At 38.1% G+C, this 27,922-nt stretch overlaps 1 protein-coding gene across 1 annotated transcript in view; it reads left to right on the plus strand.

The window, feature by feature from the left end:
* NEK10 (NIMA related kinase 10) overlaps positions 1-27,922 on the plus strand; it is a 123,679-nt gene that overhangs the window by 17,414 nt on the left and 78,343 nt on the right. Inside the window, exons 12-23 of the mRNA XM_076331152.1 lie at positions 572-796; positions 1,318-1,457; positions 3,122-3,183; positions 4,617-4,694; positions 7,626-7,690; positions 9,084-9,186; positions 9,298-9,426; positions 9,986-10,123; positions 10,794-10,839; positions 11,462-11,583; positions 11,789-11,891; positions 26,017-26,092. Coding sequence (XP_076187267.1) covers positions 572-796; positions 1,318-1,457; positions 3,122-3,183; positions 4,617-4,694; positions 7,626-7,690; positions 9,084-9,186; positions 9,298-9,426; positions 9,986-10,123; positions 10,794-10,839; positions 11,462-11,583; positions 11,789-11,891; positions 26,017-26,092 — 1,287 coding nt within the window. The remainder of the gene's footprint in view (positions 1-571; positions 797-1,317; positions 1,458-3,121; positions 3,184-4,616; positions 4,695-7,625; positions 7,691-9,083; positions 9,187-9,297; positions 9,427-9,985; positions 10,124-10,793; positions 10,840-11,461; positions 11,584-11,788; positions 11,892-26,016; positions 26,093-27,922) is intronic.

Consider the following 27,922-nt stretch of genomic DNA (forward strand, 5'->3'; position numbering starts at 1 on the left):
GCAGCTTTTTTGCTGCAAGTGGAAATGGAAATTCCTAACCGTATTTTCTATGGAAAGTCCACCTTAATTGGAGTGAAGTTAAAGAAAGTCTTGTCTAACCTTTTAAATGATAGATCCAGTCCCTTTTGTAAACATAATATTCAAACCATACTGGAGAAGAATCACAATTATTTGTGGAATTATTCTAATTCCACAGATGGACTTTACAAGTTCATGCAGTCAGTGGTACTTATACTATTAATGCCATTAACAGGAAGGTGGTACCACGGATGACAGTCCACCTGGCCACTTCCATCCTGGCTGTGTATGCTTGGCTGCCTATGCTGACAGTCAAACTCAATGTAAATATAATTTCATTGCTTGTGCAAATTTGGACCTTCTTCTTTTTCTTTTTTTTTAAACAGTGACTTTAACCAGTTTACAGTGACTTTAAGCATTTTTCTTTAACTTCTTTTTTTTATAGGAGGTCTCTGTTCTTTCTTAAACATTTGCTGTGTTTTTTTCCCTTTGTTAACTGACAATACAAAGTAATGATAGAGTTATTGTTAACATTTTTTGCTGATTTTTTTAGGCTCACAGCAGAGTTGCTACGTCTCCTCTGTGCAGAGTCACAAGTCAAAGAGCAAGTAAAAATGTATGAAGGAGTTCCAGTCTTGCTTGGTTTACTCCATTCTGATCATATCAAACTTCTATGGAGTATAGTTTGGATTCTGGTACAGGTTTGTGAAGACCCTGAGACTAGTGTGGAAATTCGAATTTGGGGTGGAATTAAGCAGCTCCTTCATATATTACAGGGGTAGGTTTTCAGTTCTCAACATTGTGGCAATTATACGAGACTGTGTCATATTTTAAGATATATTTGACCAAGCCCTGTTTTATCAAATAGCATCTTTGTTTTGTTCTGCTGTATGTGATGTCTGCAGAAATTAAAAGGCTATTTAGAATGTAATGAATAAGCAGTATTTTTTTTCAGCTGTGTGTATTTTATTGTTATGTTAAGGTGTTTTTCATATTTTCAGTGTATAAACTAAATAATGAATAGATTATAAATACATCATTGCTGTCTACTTAGTTTCCCTATTAATCAGACATCTATTTAGTGAGCTAGAATTGTGAATATAATTGATGAATGTTGTAAAGGAATTTTCTGTTTAAAGGCTTGTTTGCTTTTTCAAAGTGTATTAGCTAATTTAGTGAAAAACATACAAATTTTCAGAACATCAGAAATGGTTAACAAAGATATGTTAAGCCATTTTTTTACGCTGCAATTTGGTGTTTTGTATTTTTTTGTTTTGTGGTTTTTTTTTTTTCCCCCAGAGAAAGAAATCTTGTTTCTGATTGCTCTTCAGTTGGAAGTTTATCTAGTGCGAATGCAGCAGGGAGAATCAAACATCTTCATTTGACAGATGATTTGAGTCCTGATGAGATGCAAGAAAATATTTTCTCACTTCAGGCAGGTAGGTTTATGAGGCCTAATCCTCTGTTATGTGTTTACTTACACTTGTGCAAAGGGATTTTAAAATATTTCAAAATTGAAATTGTAAACTTTTATACCTGCTTTAGGGAGTGGGGGCACCAAGTCAGCTGTGTTTATTTCTAAATGTGGAATACCAGCACATATTTTCAAAAAGCACACTTTTTTTAGAAAGAAGCAAAGGATAAAGTATTAAGTACATGGGAATCATATATATTTCTTCCACCTGTAAAAACATTTCAAACACATATATATATATTTATTTATTTTATTTTTAGACTGAGATTATTTTTATTTGATCATATTTCCTCTATTCAAATTTACTATAGTAGATCAATCATGAATTGATTATGATGGAACTCTTTCAGAGTGGTATTTTAAAGACTACCAGTCGGGCGAGGATTCCTCGGTAGTTATGAAGAGAATCCGTTTTAGAGGAGATTTCTCAATAGCACATCAACTATCCATTCTGAAATGCCTTCTGAAGGATCATGTCTTTTTCCAGTGACTATAGAAGGACAATGCAAAATATCCTTACTAGGATTACATCAGCCTTTGCAGTATCTTCCTGAAAGCTGTAACATAATACATAAGTGTTTTTGAATACTTTATCATGAATGTTACCTCTGAAGAGCTGGTAATGTGAAATAAATTGCAGTGCCAAAAGTATTGCCAGCGTGGAGCGTATTTCTGGGTTACTTCTGCCTTCCTTAAGGACTCCTAAGAAAGAGTAAGCACTGAATTTACAGAGGTTCTTTTTTAGTTCTGGCTGAGTACTTGTTTGTATTTTTAGCCTTCTATACTCGGTGTGGGTGGAAAGGTTTTGTTAGCAGGTGGCCTCTGTGGGAAGAGGTAAGGGACTGCCCTGTGCTGGACACAGCTGGTTCCAGCTGGCTTCACAACAGGCCCACTGCTTGCCAAAGCTAAGCCCATCAGTGAAGCTGGTGATGCATCTGTGAAAACATAGTTAAGAAAGGGCAAAAACACTGGGTGAGCAGAGGAGGAGAAGAAAAAAAAAATAAAGGGGTGAGAAACAGCAGTGCAAACACCAAGGTCAGAGAAGAAGGAGGGGGAGGAGGTGCTTTAGGCACCAGAGCAGAGATTCCCCTGCAGCCCATGAGAGAGACCTCGGTGGAGCAGGTATTCACGCTGCAGCGTGTGGAGAGGACCCACGCTGGAGCTGGGGAAAAGTAGAAAGGAGCCAGCAGAGTGGAACTGTTATGTACTGACTGTAACCCTCATCCACCACCCCACAGCGCTGCTGTGGGAGAGGGTAGAGGAGTCGCGAGTGAAGGAGTAAAGATGAATCTGGGGGGAAAAAGAAGTATGGTATGGGGGGAAGGCATTGTTTTAATTTTTTGTCTTTGTTTTTTTGCTATCAAAATCTATTTTAATTGGCAATAAATTAAATTATTTTTCCCCAAGTCAAGTTGTTTTTCCTGTGATGGTAACTGGTAAGCAACCTTCCTGTCTTCATCTTGACCCATGAGCTTTTCCATCCTATTTTCTCCCTCTGTCCTGTTAAGGAGGGGGAGCGAATGGGCAGCTGGATGGGCATTTGCCCCTTAGCCTAAGGTTAACCCACGATGCTATCTGAATATCTTTATGAATCTGGCCCTAAATGTTACATCTGAATTTTTATTCTAGCTTGTTGTGCTGCAATTACTGAACTGGTGCTCAATGAGACTAACGCTTACCAGGTAGTACAGGTAGGAAGACTTTATTTGGTTAAGTAAGGCATTATCGTTTATAATTTGACTTAACTGTTCTTATTTGTCACCATCATTTAATTAACAAACAAATGCATTTGAAAGGGATTGGAAAATATGCCTTTATGTAACTTTATCTCTGTTTCTTTATACATTTACACACAGAGACGTATACACAAAGATATCGACATATATACCTAGTTGTCTGGGAGAATAAACAGCTTTATTCAGACAGGGTTCATTTTGGTTGGCATCTCTTGCCATGCTTTTGCCATATTCAAAATAGGATAGTAAATAAGAGTAATCACGGAATTAACTGAGAAATACAAATTCTGAATTTCGTGAAGTTTATTAAAACAAACTCTGTGCAGCTTAATATTGGTGCATTGTTGTTTCACAAACAATTTCTCTTTTCCTCAGAGTTTGGTGTTTCCGAGATAACTTCCTGGCACTCCATCCCCAGTGCTGTGTTTCTTAACTGCATTTTAAAATATAATATTTAAATCAGCTAGAATCTATGGTTCTGAAAACTGTTCTTAAAATCCCTGGTATGTATTCCAGACATAGTCAAAGACACAGATATTTAGGACATTAATACCAGCTAAAAGCTGTAGCCAGCTCTTATACTCTAAATGTTAAGTCAGTGATCAAAGCCTTCAAGTTAGCTTAAAACCCAACTAGAGGTATTCCTAGAGGAATTGAGAGAACAAAGAGCCTTAAATACGACTGGGAAAGAAGTTTGTGTGTATTTCAAAGCTATTGGTTAAGAGGAAAGGAATGGAAGTAAGTCTAGGGGAAAAAAAAAATATTTTCTATGTATCTTACGCACTAAAATCATCAATAAATCATGCTGATTTAGACAACATTTTATCTGAACAATATAACTGCATACATTTTAGGCTGAGTCTGGTTTCATCAAAATAAAATATCACTTATTTAAATTGGATATATTTTGAAAACCGTGTAACTCCTGGGCGACTTGGGAAATAAAAAGCTGATTTTAACATGGAGTTTTTCTGCATTGCTGTAGCAGTGCATAACTGTGGTGTCAGTAAATTGCTTAAAAATTGATGGGACCATGTGCAGGTTCAAGCTTAACTTCTTCCCCCACTCATCCTTGTGACTGGATTTTTGGTTCCTGACAGTTCAAAATATCCACATTGTGATGGGAGATCTGTTGCTGCAATTTCCTTCACTTCTAGAGACAGAAGCATTGCTTCATTATCTGTTCGCAAACTGTCTTTGCAGTATCAGTTTAAATGTAATCATGATTTCATTCTTACGTATATTTAAGTCATTTGAGCTTATAATTTAGGTATGCAGTAGGATGTTGAGCTTGTATTAGCTTCTGATATATCTGAAGTAACACTGGGTTTTATTTGTGGTTTGTATGCAAAGCAGTGCTGTTAATACTGACCTTTCTCTGTTTCCAGGCAAATGGAATATATACAATAGCAAAGCTGATTTTACCAAACAAAGAAAGGAATGCTGAAAAAGCTAATTTATTACAGGTAACTCCCTTTATTATCATTGCATATTGAAAGACCCAAGCAGTCCTTGATAATTTTTTATTATTTTAAAGTTTATTTTAAAGTGCAGTAAAAAAGTCTTACTCAAAGGGGAAAAAACCTCCACCAAAACAAAGCCAGGAATAACAAATGGCCCAGGAACGAAAAGTTAAATAGTGACTCAAATTCTGGTGTTCTGTTCTGATCAGCTTTGTTTCTGACGCCTCATATAGTGTAAAGGAAAGTGAGTATTTTTCTTGTGATAATCTCTTTTCCACTTTTTCAGGCTGCCCAGCATCAGATCTTCTTTTTAGTGCCTTGGTCTTCATTGAAACTCACTGTAGATTTGACACTGTACTAATATCTGTTTCTTTCTGGAGCATCTTACTGTGGCCGTTAAATAAAATACGGGAAAACATCACATGAAGTAGAGCAAATTTAAATGTAGGATAAATATAGAGCTAATAAGCATAGAATGTTTTTGCATGTCAATACCCCTGTAAATATACTGGTTTGAGTCAACTTAGGCTAAAAGTTATCAGTAGTAATTCATTATCTGGTAGCTCTTCTCCAGCCTCTGTGAAATGGTGGTGGTGTCCCTTTAAGCTACAGGAGAGTAGTGGTCTGGGGTTAAACGCAACTGCTGCTGCTCCAGTTGCCCTTCTGTGGGCAAGTGTGAGGAGGTCCTTGGCACAGGTGAATGCAGTCAGGATCCTGCCTCTCACCTGGTCTTTGTTCTGGCACAGCCCTACACCAACATGGCTACATAGCTGCTCAACTATCTAATCAGGTAGACATGCCTGGATAGCAAGGGAAGGCATGTCCACAAATGCCTTTTTTCCAGAAAAAAAAATTCATTGTAGTGTCATCTTTCTCATCACAGTTCTTCTAGATTAGGGTTGGAGTGCAGATTCAGTGCCATAGGTACCTTTCTTCCGTAACAAGGTTTTATAGTGTTCTTCAGTTACATCGGCTTAAGGGTGAGATAAATAAAAATCTTCCTAGAGGGTATATGAAACTAACATGGAGTCTAATAAACTGGAGCATATGCTCAGTACAGTTGCCTCATACAACTGTAAGTAGCTTAATTTATGCCCACTGAGATTTTTAGATTCCAGCAGAATGTGTTGGAAATAACGCACAAGAGATACTAAGCAACTGTAGTTGTGTTAAACATGAAGCCATGTGAATTTATAATGGACTTAATGATCACATATGAAAACTAAATCCGTTTCAGGCAAACAATAAGAAGTCTATTTTTTTTATGAAACCTTGTTCAGATTCTCACAGTGCTACCTGTATTGCCTTTATCACTGTTACTGCTATGCAATACAGTCGCAGCTATTGGAATACCCTTTTTGAATTTCATAGGCATTTTTCTTAGAATTCTCACAACACTGGTCTGGTTTCTTTACTGCTCTATTGTCTGTGTTTTCAGTGATTAAATTTTCAGCTTCCTTCTACCATACTACCTTAGTGATCTTACTCCATTACTTCAAGGGTGGCAGTGATATCAGTCATTTATTCTGCACACATACCATATCTAAAAATCATCATGCCTTAACTGAAGCATATCACAAATGTTAAATATTAATCTCACGATACTAGTGTGAGAAAGACAAATATTATTGCCATTTAATCATATTGCTCGTTATTAATCTATTATCATGCCCCTTCACTGATGGGCTTTCTACCGTAAGGTCTATGTATAGTCTCTAAATTAAAAATCTTTCAAGGTAGCAATTATGGCCCAGCCGGTCTGGGTTATTTTGTACTGCTAAGTTGTGACTGTGATTCTCAGTAGAATGTTAGACATCGTAACGCAACATCCTTCTCCTGTAATGGGGAGTTTACTTTGGACTAAAAAGAAACATTGTCTGTAAAAGAGACAGCTTCTTAGCAGCATTAACATACATTCCTTTTCTGTGAAATTTCAAGTATCCTGCTTCCTTCAAAAGTAGCATTTGGCCTTTATTTTCTTCATTTAATACATCGTCTATATATTGAAAGATTTGTTTTTAACATGGGGATTAATTCTGCAGTTATCACTAAGACACAGTTACCGTTGTCTAAATAGGGATTATCACACTGGACTATAGTAGTGTTTTAGTCACTGCTGCAATGAAGTAATTCTAAATTATGTTAAAGACATTTACTATTTGCATTGTTTCAGATCCCAATACCTTATTTCCCTTTGGCTTACTTTATACAGTCATCTTTGGTTGCTCAGCCATATATGTGCCATATTATTGACTCTGGATAAATGGAATTAAAAAAGAGTTGCATAAAAGCATACGTATTAACTACCTGCCAGCGGCTGTTTTAAAAATAAACTTTCTTCAGTAGAGATCATATTGAAACTACGGTACATAAAGATAGAAACTGAGGTACATAAAGATCTCTGTAAATATGAACTTAGTATTAAAAAAAAAAAAAGTTGACCATTCTCTCTTTCTCACTTTTCATTTTTGTCCCCTGTTAGAACTTAGTGTTCTACACTGCATTTTTCAGAAAAAATGCAAAGTGCTGTTTCTACTGCATCATTACAAAACCACTGATTACATTTACCTTTTTCAGCATTGAAGAAGAGAGCAGGTCTTAAGTCTTGAGCTATCTGCAAATAAAAAGAGATGATAAAGACTTAGATGTTCCTCAGTGTGTACTATAGCTATAGTCACCCACTTCTTTTTTTTTTTTTTTTTTTTTTTTTTACCTTTTATTTCCCCCCTAAATGGCCCTGCCTACTTTTAAAATACAGGAGAAACTTACTATGTTTTTACTCTCTTCATTATCAGGTTAATAACGTAATCTGTCTAGTCATTTAAGTACAAAGTTTACCAATGTGTAAAGTCAAGGGGAATCCTTGATGTTTATCAGAGGCTTTTCCATTTGTGTATAAATTTGTCATTAATCTAAGTATTTTTCCTGCTGTAGTGTTATGCTTTCAGAGCCCTGAGATTTCTCTTCAGTATGGAAAGAAATCGACATATCTTTAAAAGGTATGTTAACAAAATGTTTTGTGAAACTCCTTTAGGATAGCTTTCAAAAGTTGTCGCTCCAATCAGAAAGACATGTTTTTTAAATGTCATTTATTTTCAACAAGAAGAAATAGTAATGGGCAACTTCTGTCCTGTCCACAGCTATGGATAGCCATTCCTGCATTGCATCAGTGCCAGCCTACAAGATTTAGATGTTCAGTGTGGGGACTTCTATTGTATGCATGCCAGAGAACCTGGCTCTGTAGGGGCTCCTTCCTCCCCCATGAATCAACGTTTTTAAATATGTTGAGGACAGATTTAATACTGTTGGAGATAAACCATACTTTTATCCTGAAGATTAGCAGATGCAAGTTACAGCCCTGGACAGTATCAAGTAACTAGGAGCAGGAAACTTTTTCTCTGAGCCCTCCACTCCTTCATGTGGGAATGACTTTGCATCAAGCTGGTTTACTTAGGAATGTTACTGAAACGTTTGGATCAATAGGGAGAAAATGTCTTTCATCAATTACCCTTTTTTACTAGTAAGATGACAGTTTCACCAGGTTGGCTACAAAGGCCATGTAAAACCTAACAGTTTGATTTGTGGGATTAGGATAGTAATCATACTGCCTAGGAGGTCTGCCTGTCAGTAGTGTTTCTGTATGATTTTATTCTGTATCATAAATTACTAGAATTCTAAATATAACTTTTGTGTTATTTTTACTTTTGAAAAAGTGGATTTTTATACTGAAAGGGCCCCAGTTTGTAATGAATGTTCATGGTTGATATCAAGTTTTGAAAGTGATTTGCTGTCTTTCATATTTTGCCAAATGCCTTAATTTTCTGTATTTCTACTTCTGCCAGAACTTTAAAAAGAAACAAACCTTCAGTTAAGCATGTCACTAATTAAATATTGCCTACTATCTGTTAGCTTTTGCTTTTCTCAGTCCTTTTCATCTTTTAGACTAGACTTCTTGGACAAAAATTCCAAGATGGGTGTCGTGATTCTTTAAATGCAGACAAATGTTAATCCTATCGCTTAATGCATTACAGGAAGGAACTTAGATAAAGTGACAACAGGCATCATATAAAGTGCTATAAGAAAAAAAGTAGGGAAACGACTGGAAACTCAGGAGGTGCATTGACTTTAAAGAGGCTTATACTTGTTTGGAGAACTGGCATTTATATTAATACCCAACCCATGGAGGCTGAAGTCTGACTTTTGAAAGGTCCTTTAACGCCTATGTATGTAATGTTAGAGGGTTAATATCTGAATAGATTAGTAAAAAATAAGTGTATTATTTAGAAGGTTCTAAAGTAAGTTGTAATAAGAAACATTGAAAAGTCTCTGCTGTAGATTAATAGCTACTGTGTACAGTGTTTCTAAAATATATCAAAATTTAAATCTTTGTAGACTTTTCCCTACTGACTTGTTTGAAATCTTCATTGATATTGGACATTATGTGCGTGATATCAGTGCTTATGAAGAGTTGGTATCAAGGCTAAATTTATTAAAGGTAAGTAAAAACCTTCATAGCTTTAAGAAGCTGTATTCTTTGCACATTCTTAGCACAAGAAAGGCATGAAATATTTTATATTTATTTATCTGTCATTTAATTTATAACCAGGAGGATGAATTGAAGCAAATTGCTGAAAGTATTGAGAGCACGAATCAGAGTAAGGCACCTACAAAACATATAGGCAATTATGCAATTTTAGAGCACCTTGGCAGCGGAGCTTTTGGAAGTGTATATAAGGTAAACTTCCCTTTTGATATTAATTTACAGGTTTGAGGGGAGGATCCATGAAGAAGGTCTAATACCTATTTTAGGCACTACCATCCTTTGAATTTCAGTAGGGGAATGCAGGTCTGAAAGGTCCTTTATGGATCTGGGCTTGTTGTTAGTATTTACTGTGATTTTGTTTGTCCCCTCTTGTATTTGTAAGATTGACCAGTGTTATCTCTTGGGTTTCCTACTTTTGCTTCCTTTTAATTCCTTTCCACAAACAGCATTTCTGTCTATTGCAAAGGCTAACAAATCTGTGTAAAACCACAGAAATTCAAGCATGTTTTATCTGAAAAGCAACACTGGGCACAGTGTTACTTCAAACACTGTGGCAAGTTCAGCAGTGTACTGCTAACCTGTATTGTGGGGCTCCAGTTCTTTTGGCTAATCACATCACACACAGAAAAAGCTATGATTGTAGCTTTTGTGAGACAGGTTTGGGCTCTGATAAACTAGTCTGATAGCCATAATAATATCTTTTCTGTCCCTATCCTATATTAATTTCACAAGAGTTTTATCTTTTTCATAGGTTAGAAAACATAATGGACAAAATCTCCTGGCAATGAAAGAAGTCAATTTACACAATCCAGCATTTGGAAAGGACAAAAAAGACAGAGACAGCAGTGTGAAGAATATTGTCTCTGAATTAACCATCATCAAAGAGCAGGTATGATTCATGTGTGGGCATTCTGCTGTTAGCATTATTAACTGTGAGTTCTCATATAGCAGGACTTCCAGCTGCTGTTACTATTTTTGTCTGATCAGTACAATATTGGCCCCTTTTACCTGAATGCTGTCAATATTGAAAAACTTCTTACTGTGTTGTTAGCAGCAGTGCAAATGCTTGTTACTAAAGATTCTTACTTTCTGTGTTGGCAGTGTTTGAACTTTTTCCAGGGATTCTGTAAATTAAGATTGTGATAGAAAACTCATGAACCTTTGTTCCATTTAATGAATTCTTGGGTTTAAAATACGAGAAGATAGTCTTTTTTGTAATTGAAAATTAAAAAAACAGACTGATCATTAGTGTTCTTAGCCTAAGAAAGCCAATACTTTGATGCAGGTGTAATTGCCCGTCTTCAAACTTCATTTACTCTCTTTCAGTTATTAAAGGGAGAATGGATAGGAATCATGCTGTATTTTCCTCCTGGTTGCTCTAGTAATGTGCAGCACTTCTTTGTGTTTGGGGTAGCAGCGAAGGTCTACTGCACTGCAGTTCATAAGCAAGTTTGTGGAATCCTTGTGGAATCCTTCCTTCCAATATGTAGCTAAACATTATAAATACCGTGCCATCAGTTTAACTATTCTAAACATCTAAATTTCTTTCCTCATTGTAGCTTTATCATCCAAATGTTGTACGGTATTATAGAACCTTCTTGGAAAGTAAGTATAAACGCAGAGAATTACCACATTGTACATAATGAAGAAATAGAAATACATAATAAAAGCACTTACAGCTTGGAAGGAGTGTATCAAATTTGAGCAATAAATGGTAATATTTTCTGAACTGCTGCAGTTCAGACAGACTTATATTCCTTTAAAATTGAAAAAATGGTGAGAATATTTATATTTGTTTATCTGTCAGTAAAACTAGATGCAATGTAAATGCATAGAAAGCATCATTCTCATCCTATAGAGTTAGGATCCAAAATTTATAACTGGAATGCTAAGTAGGGAGAAAAGCTGTACTGACTAGTAGAATTGATGATATAGATTGCTCAGCCATATTGTCTTAATTTTCTTTTTTATAAAGAGCTAGCTACATACACCTGCCCACTGAGTGGTTATCAGGCAGTGAATTTCTTATAGTTGCTGTGATATAAATTGAGGAAAAAATGGAATAACAAGGAGTTGAACTACAATTAAAATGTATTTGTCTGTACAAATAAATTTTTTAAAAATAAAAAATAACAGCTTTTAAAATATATTTTAACCTCAAATACTCTATTTTCAAATGCCTTCTGTAGAAATGTAATGTTCTATTAATTCATTTTCTTTTATGTAGATGACAGATTGTACATAGTCATGGAGCTCATAGAGGGAGTGCCATTGGGAGAACACTTTCACTCTTTGAAGCAAAAGCAGCAACAGTTTACAGAAGAAAGAATATGGCATATATTTATCCAAGTAAGGGCCTCAATTTTTTTTTTTTTTTTTTTTTTGTTACCAGGACTTTCCTGCATGTAATTAGTAGCACCGTTTATGTTTGTTAGGCTAAAAAATTACAAGGTAATGCTTCAGGCACTAATATCAGGTATGAATTTAATTTTATGTGCCTTTATTTAGGTTGTAGTTAAGAATCTTTGTAAGGCTCTTTCTGTTTGTTTTTAAGCTTTGTCTAGCTCTTCGTTATTTGCATAAAGAGAAAAGGATTGTTCATCGAGATCTCACTCCGAACAATGTCATGCTGGGGGATAAAGACAAAGTTACAATTAGTAAGTAGAACTACTTTACTTGAAGAGAATTTCCCATGATGTACGTGAGTAGAATTTCTTTACTGAAACTCTCAGAAGATTTCAGATTCCTGGGCATTGGTCACGGTACTTGGAAGCTAGTAAATTATTACATTGTTATACTGTTGTGTAAAATAATTGCAGATTTTGTGATCATTGCCACCAGGTGTCATCAGCCATGACTATTTTTTGCAGCTATGTATGTCAAATATGATGGAGGAGATTATTTAGCCCTAAAAAACTTAAACCGTAATTATGCTTCAAGGCCTGTTTTTATTTAAATCAGCAAGAATATAAAGATAACCAGATTAGATAACAAGTGCTAATGAACATACAAAGTACAACAGTCATCTGTTCTATTCCAGTTCTCCCACGCAATTGTTTAGTACCCATCAGTTGTTCCCAGTGATCAGCTGCAGTGAGGTGCTATTTGTCTAAGCCTGTAGTAGTGAATATTCTTGACCTATACTTCTATAATCGCCACAGTGTGGAGGAAGGAGCCTAGGCAGGTTTCAGGATAGGCTTTGAAAGCAGTATATTTGTGAACAGTACTCCAAAGTATGACAAAGTTTTACTCTTTGAGTGAATTAATACAACCTGGTACACACAGCAAGCCTTTCAGGCGATTCAGATACTGCAGTTTTTAAAGTTCTCAAAGAACTACTGCATGCTTTCTTACTGCTCACGACACAGAACTAAATAAACAATTTGAATGCTGCAGAATTGTTGTGAGAAGTCTTGATGCAAAAATCAATCTCTCTTCTTTAAAAATAACAGGGAAGTGTAGACGTATGCACACACCCGACCAAAACCACTCAGCTATAATAGGCAAATTGTTGTGGTTTAACTCCAGTAGGCAACCAAGCACCACACAGCCACTCGCTCACCCTCCCTGGCCCCCAGTGGGATGGGGGAGAGAATCAGAAGGGCAAAAGTGAGAAAACTTATGGGTTGAGATAAAGACATTTTAATGATTGAAATAAAATATAATAATATTATATTACAATATTATTAATAATAATATTGTAATGAAAAGGAAAACAACAAAAAGAGAGAGAAATAAAACCCAGGAAAAACAAGTGATGCAACCGCTCACCACCCGCCGACTGACACCCAGCCAGTCCCCAAGCAGTGATCGCTGCCCCCCAGTTTATATACTGAGCATGATGTCATATGGTATGGAATATCCCTTTGGCCATTTTGGGTCAGCTGTCCTGGCTATACACCCTCGCAGCTTCATGTGCACCTCCTCGCTGGCAAAGCATGGGAAGCTGAAAAGTCCTTGACTTAGTATAAGCGCTGCTTACCAACGACTAAACCGTAAGTGTGTTATCACATTATTCTCATGCTAAATCCAAAACCCAGCACTATACCAGCTACTAGGAGGAAAATTAACTCTATCCCAGCCAAAACCATGACAGTATCCACCCCTTATTCTATACCATCTACGTCATGCCCAGGTCCCACACTTTCAAATACATCCCAGTTAATCACCACCACTTTTCCTGTCTTTTGATATCTATACACACAGATATCATTCCCTTAGCCTATGGGCGATCCCTCTAAAATGTCCATTGAGTTCATTTAGTCCATGACTTTGGGCTCCATCTGTCATAACAGTCCTTCAGGGCAGGAGTGATGGTGTGTGGTGTTGGATTTTTTGCATGCTGAAGCCAGTTTTGGTCCCATCACTGCTGCACTTTGCTCGGTTTCATCAGAGTTCATTCTTCATTAATCTGGGTGATTAATACTGTAATACCATTGAAATGATATGTAGCAACTATAGTAGTGATGACATACAGTATTCCATAGCAATTACCATCAAACAGTTCAGATCATTGGTTATTCTCACCCAAAATCAAATCCCCTTGAGGGACACATTGGACTTCCCCATCCTCCCACATTACACACCAAGGGCATCCAGGTCCTTGAGCAAAAGCAATCCCACGGATGGGTTTGCCTTTGCCCAAGGCAGGAGTAGCCCAGACTGTCTTCCCCAGCATATTTTTTATGTGCACTACAGGGACTTTATTCCCATCTACAGTACGTAAAAGTTTTGATTGGGGAGGGCCTGCTCGATTGGCAGATCCCCGAGTATTGACTAACCAGGTGGCCTTTGCTAAACGAGTATCCCAATGTTTGAATGTCCCACCACCCATTGCTCTCAGTGTAGTCTTTAACAGTCCATTGCATCGTTCGATTTTCCCAGAGGCTGGTGCACGATAGGGGATGTGATACACCACTCAATGCCATGCTCGTTGGCCCAGGTGTCTACGAGGTTGTTTCGGAAGTGAGTCCGTTGTCTGACTCAATTCTTTCTGGGGTGCCATGTCACCACAGGACTTGCTTTTCAAGGCCCAGGATAGTGTTCCGGGCAGTGGCATGGGGCACAGGATAGGTTTCCAACCATCTGGTGGTTGCCTCCACCATTGTAAGCACATGGCGCTTGCCTTGGCGGGTTTGTGGGAATGTGATATAATCAATCTGCCAGGCCTCCCCACTTTATATTTCAGCCATCGTCCTCCATACCAGAGGGGCTTTAACCGCTTGGCTTGCTTGATTGCAGCACATGTTTCGCGTTCGTGGATAACCTGTGCAATAGTGTCCATGGTCAAGTCCACCCCTTGATCACGAGCCCATCTCTATGATGCATCTCTTCCTTGGTGACCTGAGGTGTCATGGGCCCACCGAGCTATAAATAATTCACCCTTATGTTGCCAGCCCAGATCCACCTGAGCCACCTCCATCTTAGCAGCCTGATCCACCTGCTGGGTGTTTTGATGTTCTTCAGTGGCCCGGTTCTCGGGTACGTGAGCATCTATGTGATGGACTTTTATGACCAGGTTTTCTACATGGGCAGCTATATCTTGCCACAATGCGGCAGCCCAGGTGGGTTTGCCTCTGCGCTGCCAGTTGCTCTGCTTCCATTGCTGCAACCACCCCCACAGGGCATTTGCCACCATCCATGAGTCAGTATAGAGATAGAGCACTGGCCACTTTCTCAGTCAGCAATGTCTAAAGCCAGCTGGATGGCCTTCACTTCTGCAAATTGACTCGATTCACCTCCTCCTTCAGCAGTTTCTGCGACTTGTCGTATAGGACTCCATACAGCAGCTTTCCACCTCCGATGCTTTCCCACAATACGACTGGATCCATCAGTGAACAGGGCATATTGCTGCTCATTTTCTGGTAGTTTATTATACAATGGGGCCTCCTCAGCATGCGTTACCTCCTCCTCTGGCGATATTCCAAAATCTTTGCCTTCTGGCCAGTCCATGATCACTTTCAAGATTCCTGGGTGACTGGGGCTTCCTATTTGAGCCCGTTGTGTGATCAGTGCAACCCACTTACTCCACGTAGCATCAGTTGCATGATGTGTACATGGGACCCTGTCTTTGAACATCCAGCCCAGCACCGACAGTCAGGGTGCCAGGAGGAGCTGTGCTTCAGCACCAACTGCTTCCGAAGCAGCTCGAACCCCTTCATATGCTGCCAATCTCTCTTCTTCCGTTGGAGTACAGCGGGCCTTGGATCCTCTGTACCCCAGACTCCAAAACCCTAGGGGTCGACCTCGAGTCTCCCCTGGTGCTTTCTGCCAGAGGCTCCAGGTAGGGCCATTCTCCCTGGCTGCGGTGTAGAGCATATTTGTACATCTTGTCCTGCCCAGACTGGCCCGAGTGCTATTGCGTGAACTATCTCCTCTTTAATTTGTTCAAAGGCTTGTCGTTGCTCAGGGCCCAATTTGAAATCGTTCTTCTTCCGGGTCATTGATAGAGAGGGTTTACAATCAGACTGTGATTTGGAATATGCATCCTCCAAAAACCCACGACGCCTAAGAAGGCTTGTTTCCTTTTTACTAGTTGGTGGGGACATGGCTGTTATTTTGTTGATCACATCCACTGGGATCTGACGACGTCCATCTTGCCATTTTATTCCTAAAAACTGGATGTCCTGTGCAGGTCCCTTGACCTTACTTTGTTTTATGGCAGAACCAGCCTTCAGCAGGATTTGGACTATTTCCTTCCCTTTTTCAAAAACTTCTCCTGCTGTGTTGCCTGACATGATGATGTCATCAATCAGGTGTTCTGGAGCCTCACCCTGTTCCAGTGCAGTCTGGATCAGTCCATGGCAAATGGTGGGGCTGTGTTTCCACCCCTGGGGCAGTCGGTTCCAGGTGTACTGGATGCCCCTCCAAGTGAAAGCAAATTGTGGCCTGCACTCTGCTGCCAAAGGGATTGAGAAGAATGCATTAGAAATATCAATTGTGGCATACCACTTGGCTATCTTTGACTCCAGTTTGTATTGAAGTTCTAGCATGTCCAGCATGGCAGCACTTGGTGGCGGCGTGACTTCATTCAGGCCACGATAGTCTACTGTTAGTCTTCACTCTCCATTACATGGGTTCTACCCTTGTATAGCTTGATGGCATTAGGGTACACTGTGCACTGGTGCCTACTAGAGCCTTATATTCTTGTGGGTCTGATGTGCCAGGCCATCGAATCCACACAGTCCAGTAAACCCGGTTGTCCCTTTCCTCCACCTGGCTGGAGGCAGGGCCCCTCTAGTCCGGGTCATAGTATTTGTTCACTTCTTGTAAATACGAGTCAGAAGTCAGAAGTCTCTTCATTAAGATCAGAAGTAAGATCAGCCCTTCTACTCTGTCTGGGGAACTGCCCACTGGAAACTAGAGCAGCAATTTTCCTGGAAGAACCCCCTTTTGTGATTGTTTTCCCTTGCGACTCATGTACCCATGCCTCTAGGGTCAAGGTATATTTTCCATCCCACTTCCTCATGTCCTCTCCGTGGTCACGCAGATAAAGCCATAGGGTGCCGTGTGGTATGTACCCTCTATATCCTCTCTCTTGAGCAGAAGAACGCTTACTCCTAATAGCCGAGATACTGGTCCGTACAGGTGTGGAGTAGGACCTATCCTCTTTGAGTTGCTGGATCTCCTGGGACAGTTTCTCCACAGCCGAGACGAGGGAGGAAGAGATACTTTCTTCGTATTCCCGGAGTTGGCCAGCCAATTCATCCACCGTTTGTCCATCTCCATCTTTCTAGGTCAGTATTACCAATGAGTTGGCATACAACGCTGGTGCGCTCTGTACCAACTTCCGCCACATGGGTTCTGTGCACTGGACTTCATCTGGATCTTTGGATAACTGCTCATTGTCCAGGTCACCATAAATCACCTCCAGCATGGCTAATTCTCTCAGGTACTGGATACCTCTCTCCATTTGCTTGGGCAATATATAACATCTTCCTTGAAGGAGTATCTTTCCTTCATCCGTGACAGGAGTCGCCTCCAAAGGCTGAGGGCTTGTGCCCCTTTTCCAATCGCTTTGTCAATGCCTCCTTCCTTGGAAAGAGATCCCAGCTGCTTGGCTTCCCTACCCTCTAATTCCAGGCTACTGGCCCCGTTATCCCAGCATTGGAGCAGCCAGGTGACAATGTGCTCGCCTGGACGACAACTGAAATCTTTTCATATATCTCACAGCTCGCTCAGGGACAGGGATTGGGTGGTTTCTGCCTCGTTTATGAGTTCTTCCTCTTCCTCCTCCTCTCCCCATGATGGCCCTGCTTTTTCATCATCCCTTACTAAATGAACTGTTTAGTATTTAGCAACTGTTATTTTATAGTAAATATTTATACCTGATGATGTACGTACTTAAATTCATTCATTATTAAATTTTATGTGCTAAAAATCTCTGATTCTTAGTAATGATATAGTTTTGAAAGAAGGTGATTTAATGGAGCGTTTGTCCCTGAGTGATGAAAATAAATATTCAGAATATTATTTTAAAGTATCATATAGTTGTTTTTTATATCAACATACTGCCACTGAGGGGCACTCTTGTCTTGATTTAACACCTTTGCCTTACCTCTGGTCCAATCTAGATATATAGAAGTGTAAATGTACTTTCAAATGTAAGCTCAAAATTGCCCTTGAAAAGCATTTATATTTTTGTCAAAGATTTACGGGAGTTGAGGAAAATTGGAAGAACTGAAACTTATTTTGACCATTTCTACAGTGATTGATTCAAAACTATTGCAATATTTAAACAAACACTTACTTTATTTAGTACTTTAATTAATACCAGTGTATATTGAATTTTCGGAGGGTGCTGAAGACTTTTTATCTGTTACTTCTGAATTTTACTGAGCCTTGTTGTCTTACAACCTTAATGAAATTAAGAATAATTTACTTTCTTTCTGATGGTAGTAAATATGTACTGTATTGGTGCATGCTGTGGTATTATGCCTAACTCATACAGTCCACATATGCCAAAGACTGGAGCATTTGCGATCTTGATAATTATGTGTCACAGTATTTGTGGATAAGTGTACTGTCCATTTGAGAATTTCAAGTGGTTCTAGATGAAAGTTAATACAAAATGTCAGATGAAGGTGGAAGCGTATGCTCAAATATTGACAAATCTTAAATCTGCCTCTGCAGTGAATTTAACCTCTCAGCTTTTATAAAAGGACAGGGTCTGCTCTAAGACCTACTCAGAACTGTAGTTCTGTGTTTACAGGCTGTACAGTCATCCTAAAGAGAGTGAGTTCAATTTTCTGGAGTCTTTCAAATCTCAAAACTGTCCACAACTTGTCTCGACCTAACTAGAGTAATACTCCTATGGGCTACCCGTAAAGCAGTGTTGTGTGACTACGTCATTAAGATATGGCCTCTGATGGTCCAAATTATTTTGGTTCATAAAAGAAGCTTGTATATCTTATAATGCTGCTCTATTCTCTTTTCCTCAATCAGTCCTTCTGGAAATAGTAACTCTTGTTAATCTTTTGCTATGAGAATCTGCAGGCTGACAGTATAACACAGGCAGCTTCTTCCTCTGTAACTAACGTTCTTCAAGAATGTTGTCTTTAGAGCAGTGCCTTAGTTTCAGACTCTCATGGTAGATTTTGATTAAAAAAAAAAAAGAAAAAGAATAAAGTGAGCAATACACTGGAGCAAAGTGCTTCTATAGGCTAAGACTTTCATTCCATACTGTACATGGCTATGCAGCAGCCCCAACAATGAACTACTTTAAGAAAGTTCTGGGACCCACAGGTAGGCATTTCTCACCACATATGTGAGAACTGAGCTGCTCACGTTCCAAATCCCATTAAGACCTCTCATACAGTTTCTGAGTTTACGTTGGTTGAAAAGGAAAGGAGTGCATAGTGTGGGAGACATTCCCACCTTGCTGTCAGCACAGAAAAAAATAAACCTGCTAAAGAATTATGCTTGCTTGTGCTGATGTCATGGAGAAATTGCTACATATAGGTGGCCCTTGCAGAACAATTCCAGCAGAACTTGGTAGGCAGGAACCTATGGTGAAAGATGGCTGAAAACTAGAATTCATACAGGCAGAGAACTCTGCAACCGGCCTGGCACAATGTAAGATTAAGCTATGAGGAGCCTTTTCTAGAAATGGTCTCTGAATATAATTTCTATAGGTTTTACTGAAAAATGAATACCTGAGGTAATAGTAGGAAGAATTTTTTTAATCTGTATATTCGCACTGTATTTTCTTTTTCTTAAGTATTGAGTGTGATCAGACACTATCCTTATCCAGGTCTTTGTTTATTGTTTTGTTTTTAAACTTATGCAAGATACAAATGAAAGTCCTAAGCCCAGGAGGTGCTTCATTCTAATGTGAAGATTATATAACTTCCTTTGCATTTCCTATGACATCTTTTACAAGTCAATTAAATCTGAATTATCCCAGTCTTTTTCAGGCTCTTTTAAGTTGTGTGTTGTTACAAATGGAAACACTTACAATCTGACCCTAGCCAGACTAGTGGTGATGTAAGATCTCTGTTTCTGACTGTATAGAACTTTAAGCATGCTGTTGTTATGTAGTCTCTGGAACCGCCCACCCTACTCATCTGTTCTGTTTCATCTCTGACGTAAATTTGATAGGAAGGGGGCCATAACTACCATCTCTTATATGTTGTTACAGCATTTAATCATAATTGGTTGACCTACAAATGCTATGAAATATAAATATTAAATCATGCTAACCTGCAATTTCATAAAACATCTAATTCTAAATTGGTAGAAAAGTGTTACTGAAATTGGACATCTCTGGTCAGGTTGAACGTCTGATTTATAATTTCTGACACAAAAAAAAAGTAGAATTTTAGGCACAGCCTGAATGAAAGGTTTTTTTGTACAGGGTTTTCGAGATTCATTGAACCAATATTATCTGTGGCTCTCAGTTTAATCTGCCCAGCCTTTTTATAGAGGACAGTGAGAAGTTACAGTTTTCTGAATTCAAAATGTGTATCTGCTCTTATTGCAGGTATTTTTTACTGCAGCTGTGTTTTGTTTCTAGCACAGCATATTTCTGTCTAGAGCTCCATAGGTGCATCTGTTTGTAGAACAAAACAGAAGACTGTATATCGTCGCTTTTCCTCAACGTCATCTAGTTGCAGTAAGGTTTAGATCTTGATGGTCAAAGAGGGCTGTGTGGAATCACTTTGACACCTTTCAGGTCTGATATCAAGGAGAATTGTGAAGGGTTCCATATGCTTTTTTGAGTGGCATGATCTGTTTAATGTTTAGTACACATGATACAATAGCAGCAGAAAGGATCTGTATGGAACTGAAACCTAGGACTATATAGCAGCAGAGTACTAGTTTTGAGACAACTCACCTGTCTGATATACTTCTTACCATAGCAGGCAGACATGAACTGTCAGAACGGTGAAGCGAATGAGACTTGAAAAGGTCAAATAGTTGCTGGATGCTGGAAGAAAGCTACCTGTTAATTTTGTAATTCAGAATACTTGCTTGTTGAGTGCACTTTTTAAAAGACCTGTTGCCTACTGATTCTGTGCCCTGCCCAGAGAACCAGTGGCCATGAGGTAAAGTGGATATAACTAGTATCTGTTGTGTGTTAGTCACTACTTTTCAGAGTCACTTGGATCAGTGCTAGTTTTTTTGCAGATCATATGGCTCATTTAACCAGTCTTCATTATCAGAATTGCTACCCTCCATATCAAGGTTCAAGGAGATGCTTGTAGTACTTAATTCTCAAAGCTTCCATAATAAGCTGAGTGGAATTTTCCACTTGTTTACATTCACACTATAAATCAAACATTCTGGACGCTATTCGTGGATTAATAGCACAATCACGTCTTTCTCCACAAATCTCAGTTCTAGATGTGGATCAATGCTAAAGTTCTTAGTGCAGAAGTTACAAACTTCACAAAACTGACAGAGAGTAGACTGAGTTTACGAAGCATTGATATTAGCACACAGAAAGGAGGGTGATAGAATAGCTAGAAAGGTGTATTTGGGAACGATGAGAAATTCATTCAGTAAGTTGCTGATAAACTTTCTTGATTACAGTTGCAAACTTGCTGAAGAGAAGCAAAGTGATTTTTGTCTCATCCTGAGCCTTTCAGGGTAGAAGAAGAAACTGTTCAATGGGGACACAGTGAAAATCTGACCTGAGTAGGTCTGAAGTTCACATATGCGGTGAATTTGATACTCCATTCATCCTCCTTTTTTACTTTTGCTTTTGGTCTTTGTGTGCATATTTGATTTTAGGAAAAATTAATGGCATTTTCAAGTAGGGTTCAAATATAAATTAGGGCAACAAATGTGCAAATATGAGATCAGTGTTGTTAAGATATAATATCTGGAAAATTTTCCTCTTTTTTTTACTGTTGAAGATCAATCTACTGGGTGAAATCTTTGGGAAATAAAATGGCCAATGAAAAACCAGATTCTGTCAATAAAAAGAGAAAAGACCATTGCACGTACCTAAAATGCGCATTTAAAGAGACTGCTAAGATTTTGAAAGTTTTTGTAATTCAGCTATTATGAAAGTTGAAGAGATCATTCTGTAGGAGGTTAAGATACTAGTCAAGTCAGCCTACTCATTTTTTCATAATTCTCTCTTCCCTTCATGCCCTCTTCCCCAGCATGTTAATGTTTTCTGAAACAATCTTACTTTATTATCACTTACTGTGCTACCCTAAACACAATGTAAACAAGTGAAAACAAGTGAAGAAGGGTGTTTCAGAATCTAAAGGATTATGACTGCATCATTTTGTGTTAATTTTTCTTCCTATTTGAGGACTGTCTTGCATGGTTGTTTGACTATTTTTTAATGAATTTAAAAAAAAAAAGTTTTGTTTTCTAGATTCCTGATATACAGAGGAATAAACCCTCAAGGCTTAATGTTTACAATCACAGTACAAAATCTAGTCAAATATAATAATACCGTGGAGAGATATGACTATTGGTAATTAATTGCTGGTGAAATTGCACGTCTAGTCATAGTGTATGAAGATCCATCTAATGGTGAAAGTTTGTTAGTTTTTTATTGTCTTTGAACAGACTTAAAAATAATCATCATCTTCAATGAAGGATGCCAAACTTCCAACCATTAGAGAAATTAGATGTAAAGAAATTATGTCAGTTGAGGTTGCACAGTAGACAAAGCACCAAAAACTATTACCATGGAAATTTTGTTTTATAAAACTTGTTTGCTAGACTGATGTACCTACCATTCCCCTCAGTTTACAAACTGTCATGTATTAGGATGGTACAATAAGTTGTGCTGGTGATATGCATGTAATTCACATGAACCTGAAAAATTTAAAGTAGTGTTTAAAACCAGAAAAGGTATCATTTTGCAAAATGACATGTGCAGGTGAAAACAACCATTATTTTGCAGCAACAGACAACTCTCTTTTGGGGCAGGTAGATGGATCTTTCCACTGGTGCCATTAAAGCTCCAAGACTGCTTTCTCATGGAAATGGGTCATCGACTAGCATTTGGGGTTTTCTTCAGCTGTAATACAAAATAACCATTGTTTGTTTTATTTTTGGTCCAAAAGGGGTAATTTTTACTTTTCAGGAAGGTGGGACAATCTAACAGTCAAAATGAGGGGGTTTGTTATTTTGGGGGGATGAGGGAGTTGCCTCTTTAATGCCAATTTTATTCCTGCATTGCAAGACTACATAGGGCAACAGGAATCCTCTGAAGTGGTAGACAATTCAATGATTGTAGGACTGCAATATCAGGTCTGGGGCTAGGTTAAAGCGGCATGAAACTAGCCTAGAAAAAGGCTGAGCTAAACTCATCAAGACACAAGTGCCAGATGAACTGGTTTCCAGAGACAGTGCAAAAGAGGGGCAGGGCTGGTCTTTTTTATGGCAGAGGGTTGGTTACTAGCTCATCTTTCTCATAGAACCTTGCTTTGAGTCACTGAGATGGGTTTATAATTTCCCCTTTGGATGGACTGATGCAGCATGCATTTCTGCATCCTGATGTTGGCGGTGGCTGGATGGCCTGCCTGCCCTCTTACCAGACTTTGTTTTGGTTCACCTGATTTACTGGTTTACAAAGCTTTCACTGGCCTTCTCAGTATGATTCTCGAAGAGCTTTTCTTTTCCATTTTTCTCTGGCACCTTTATTTTACTGATATTTATGATGATATTGTCAGCATTGATATAGTTCCTTCCAGCAAGTACTCACAACACTTCTGTTAATTGGTAGGTTACTTTTTTATGTAAGTGAGAATGGAAGCTGTAGGAAAATATTTGGAAGCTGTAAGTTTTGTTTTTCATTCTGAAATTGGTGAGATTTGTGATCAGATGCATCTGCGTTCACACAGATATGTGTGAATTGGTTAGGTCTAGCTTCTGAGGAAGGGCCCATTCCTGTACTTACGAGCTATGTCTTAATGCTTTGTGTACCACTGGATGAATTAACTGTAGTTAATTGAGATGGTTCAGGAAGAATACTTTCTTTAATAATTAGGATTTTGAATTTCAGGAGTAACCAGTAAGATCATAACATAAGAATCATTAGATCAGGTCAAAGATTCATGTAAGTCTCTGTGATAAAAGCTGACACTTGGGTAAAGTTCATAACAAGTTGAGCAAGTATTGAGTTATCTTGCTCTCACAATTCTGTTCCCGCTTCTAAAAGACATACTGCTATGGTGTGAAGCTATTTCAGGTAATTGCCAAATATGAATTGTCACAATGGGTCCTCATTAATCAAGCCTCAGTTCACAGCTGAAACAATGAATACCAGTTAATAGGGGTCATCTTTATATTTGATCATATCTTAATTTAATGGTATGGGAGGCAGGCCTCTTGCAGTTCTCAGAAATTATTTCATTTGTTTGTTAGTTATTGTAGCAACTTTTGACATCAAATACCAGATAAAGAATCCTGGAGTATTAAAAGTTGTAGACCAATTTATAAGCTGCAGACAGATGCCTAAATAAATTAAAAGAAGCAATTTCACTAGTTCAATGCATTTCAATATTTGCCAGTTCCTTTTCATTCAATTCTGTATTATGGGCTTGAAGAAGCTAAGAAAAAGATTTAAGTTTAATGTAAAGCTGATTGTCCTCTGCTTTACGTTCCTTAGCTCTGGCAGCACCAGTTGTATTCAGGAGCTTCTTGCTGGTGTCAAGACGGTTTAGCAGAATTTAGAAAAAGTTATTGCCTGTGAAATGGGTTTTTTCCCTCTGTTTCTAAGGACCTGAGCCTAAAAGGAAGAGAATATATTTACTCCATGCGGCTGATTTTTTCCCTTGCTTTCTTTTTTCCAGATAATCACTAATGTTGTATTAAAATAGACTACTTGTTCCAGAACAAAGATGTCCACCTCTCCTCTTCCCTTTCCTAAATCTTTCAAGCACCAGGAACTGAATTTATTGATTGATGTAATGTCTTAATACTCCTTCTTCATAGAATATTATGTGAAGGATTCCAAAGGAGGGAATTTAGAATGATTCACCCTAATTAATTCAGGGAAGTATCAACATTGTAAAAACCTCTGGTCCTTTTGGGATTAATATTCCCTGGAGTGAACTCCCTGAGGACTGTCTTAACTCAAGGGCAAAAGGGAGGCTTCTCAGTGATCCTGTTAATTTGGCATTCTTTCTACTTATATTTTCCAAGCACTGCAGAGCTAGTCCTTCTTTGAACACTTTGTTCAAAGAAAAATGATCTGTGGCCTGGGTACCTAGATTTGGCTTTTTTATCAAAGACCCTTTCTGAGTAAGAGTTCTACTCCTTTTCAGACCTTTGAGGCTCACACTGAGCAAGAGCCAACAGAAACTAATTTTTCTTACTTGTGTTTCTTCTGATCTGTAGCTTTTTTGATGTGTAGAAACATTTTTAACTAAAATGTTTATGAACTATCTTACTGTAAAAACAATCGGAATAGGAATGCTATGGGCTCTGTCCAAGTAGAACAGGAGCCTTAAAATATTTTAAACAATATTATTTACCACACAAATCTTCCCCATTCTGAAGTAGTATTACAATACAAAATATATTAACAGACTTTAACAAGTACAATGATTTTCTCTTGCTCTCTATGCTTGGATTTAATAAAGTGTAATATGTCTTAACTGCATTGTTGCGTTGAGGCAGCAGTAGAGTATTGAATTGAAAAAAAAAACCTTGAACTGTTTGCGTGGAACTTAGATTAAAAATATCTTCTCTAAAGACTGTGTGACAATTTTCTGAAAGACTAGCTGATAATTACACAAAAGGCACTTATATTAACATAATTGCATGATCATCGGAATCTACAGCTTTTGTCACAAGGTAAGGCTAAGATTCACCATTATTTCTTACCAAATGCAATCTTTCAACATGAACTATTCAGACATTAGACCCCCCGTACTCCTTTGAAATTAAATTTCTGAGAAAGTCAGCCCTTCCCAGCTATCATAATTTGAAGGAAAGTGAAATAATTACTAACTTCATTACATTTTTTTTCATTAATTTGGGCATTAGATCACTGCATATTAGATACTTACCACTGTCATGCAGTTGATTGGAATATATTAATAGAAACCTGAAACTGGTCATGTACTTTGGATTGAAAGCATCAGAGGTGTGTTTATAATAAGCTGATAGGCCTGATTCAAACGTACGTTCTTGATTAATGTGGAGATAGGAAGATAGTATGGTCCAGTACAGTGAAATGTAAAAGATAAAAAAAACCCCAAACCCCCCTTCCACCCTCCCCCAACTTTTCAGCTGTTGTGAACCAGCACTGATTGTCATGTAAAGAGGGTGGTTATTGACATGTGAATCTTTTTTTCTTTATTGTAGCTGACTTTGGGCTTGCAAAGCAAAAGCAAGAAAACAGCAAACTTGCATCAGTAGTGGGAACCATTCTATACTCATGGTAAGTACTCCTGCATACAACATTCAGTCCGGTGACTTCCATCTTCATGGTTACTTTTTTGGAGCAGACAGGCAAGTTACAATGGAGTAAGGAACAAGGTGCAAGTTACCCACCCACAGCTACTCTGCAGTAGTCGGTTGCCTGCTTATTTTGCTGTTGCCTCTTCTTGCACGTGGCGGTTACTGTGGGTTAAGTTGGTGCAAAAATGAAGTAACTGTGGTTGTGTAGTAACTTATTCATCTATCTATATCCTTATAGATAAAGAAATGTGTTTTCAAGTTATAAAAAGATATATGTAAACAATGTAAATTAATTTTAATGGCTTTTAATGTAACTGCGGCTTTGTTGTTCAGTTACATTGTACGTGTGGACAACTTACCTTCTGAAAAATATTTAAAATTGGCACTAGTGGATTTGTTTTGGATCAGTAGGCATTTGGTTTTAATAATTGAACTGAAAGTTCAATTTCTGAAGTTTGAAATTTTCAGTGGTGGAAAAACATGACACGCATTGTTTGCAATTTAAGCTTAGTAAATGCATAAACGACTGCTCTAAAATTTTGCCTTAGACAATACATTATTCAGTCTGCTGAATGAGCTGCAGTTTCCCTTGGCATCCCATTTGTAAGCAAGCCAAAGTGAGGAACCATATTGTGTTAAATTGTGGTACCAATATAGCTACCTAAGGTCCTACATTACTATTGACTTGTGTTTTGTTTTCTCAAGAGCATGGAATAGAAAGCATTTCCTATCCAAAAGGTTCCCCTCAATATGTAAACAGTGTATGTAATTGAGAGTATTATATGCATGTCAGATTCTCTCAAACAAAAGTAATTGTGGGCAGGGCAGAGTATTGATTTTTGTGTTGCATGATGTATAAATAAATGCCTGTTAATTGAGGTTACTGTATTGCGAACAAAAGGGAGCAAATGTAATCTGGGTAAAAATCTAAATTGTGGAAAGCACAAGCTCAGTATTCATCTAATAGCAGTTGATGTGTTCTGGGCCTGCCATTTAAGCTGAGAATTTCTGTTGATTGAAATGCTAACATCAGAAACCAATTAAGGAATTGCTAATCTGTGCCACAGTTCTGGATCTCGCTCTTTGTGAAATTATCGGTTAAGTTTTGCCTACCCTAACTACTACTTTATTAAGGAAATATGTTTACAATATGTTCAGCTGAAGCATTGCACATCCAGAGATTTCTCATGCCTGCCTGGGCTTGTTCCAGCTTCTTTGCAACACCTTTTTACATACTGCTGCTTTTCCCTCTTATCAGAGTCACTCTGTTGCTTCTACTCAGTGTCCAGCTTTCTAAGGTCAGAAGTTGGTTTTCTTCTTTTAGGGACTTTCTGGTGCTCTTGCTCCCACTACTATAAATTGCCAATTCTAGCTCCTGTAAATAAAGTGAAGTTTATTTGGCATAGGGAATAGAAAAAGAAAACTACAATGAATGACACATAAACAAACCAAGAATGCAGTCTATACTCTAATATTGTTTTCTGTTTTCATCAGAACTTTTAATTTACAAAATACCTGCCAATAAGGAGAAAAACTGACAAAACATTATATCCTAAATAAAACTGGAAGTGGTTTCATCCTAAATTTCTTTTAAGACCACTGCACTGGCTGGGGCACTGACAGTATCTTTCGCAGAAGTTTACAGGCCTTTTTGATGTCACTCGTCTTCAATCTTCTTTTCTGCTGTGGTGACTACATGTGATGGCCATATACCTGCCAGAATGCTTGGCCTGCGTGCTCGTAATAAGTAATTAAAGGTTCCAAGCTACTGGGGGAGCTACTGGTGGTTCTTCTGAATTAAGAGGGAGAG

This window comes from Aptenodytes patagonicus, chromosome 2 (assembly GCF_965638725.1).
Source record: "Aptenodytes patagonicus chromosome 2, bAptPat1.pri.cur, whole genome shotgun sequence".
Taxonomy (NCBI): domain Eukaryota; kingdom Metazoa; phylum Chordata; class Aves; order Sphenisciformes; family Spheniscidae; genus Aptenodytes; species Aptenodytes patagonicus.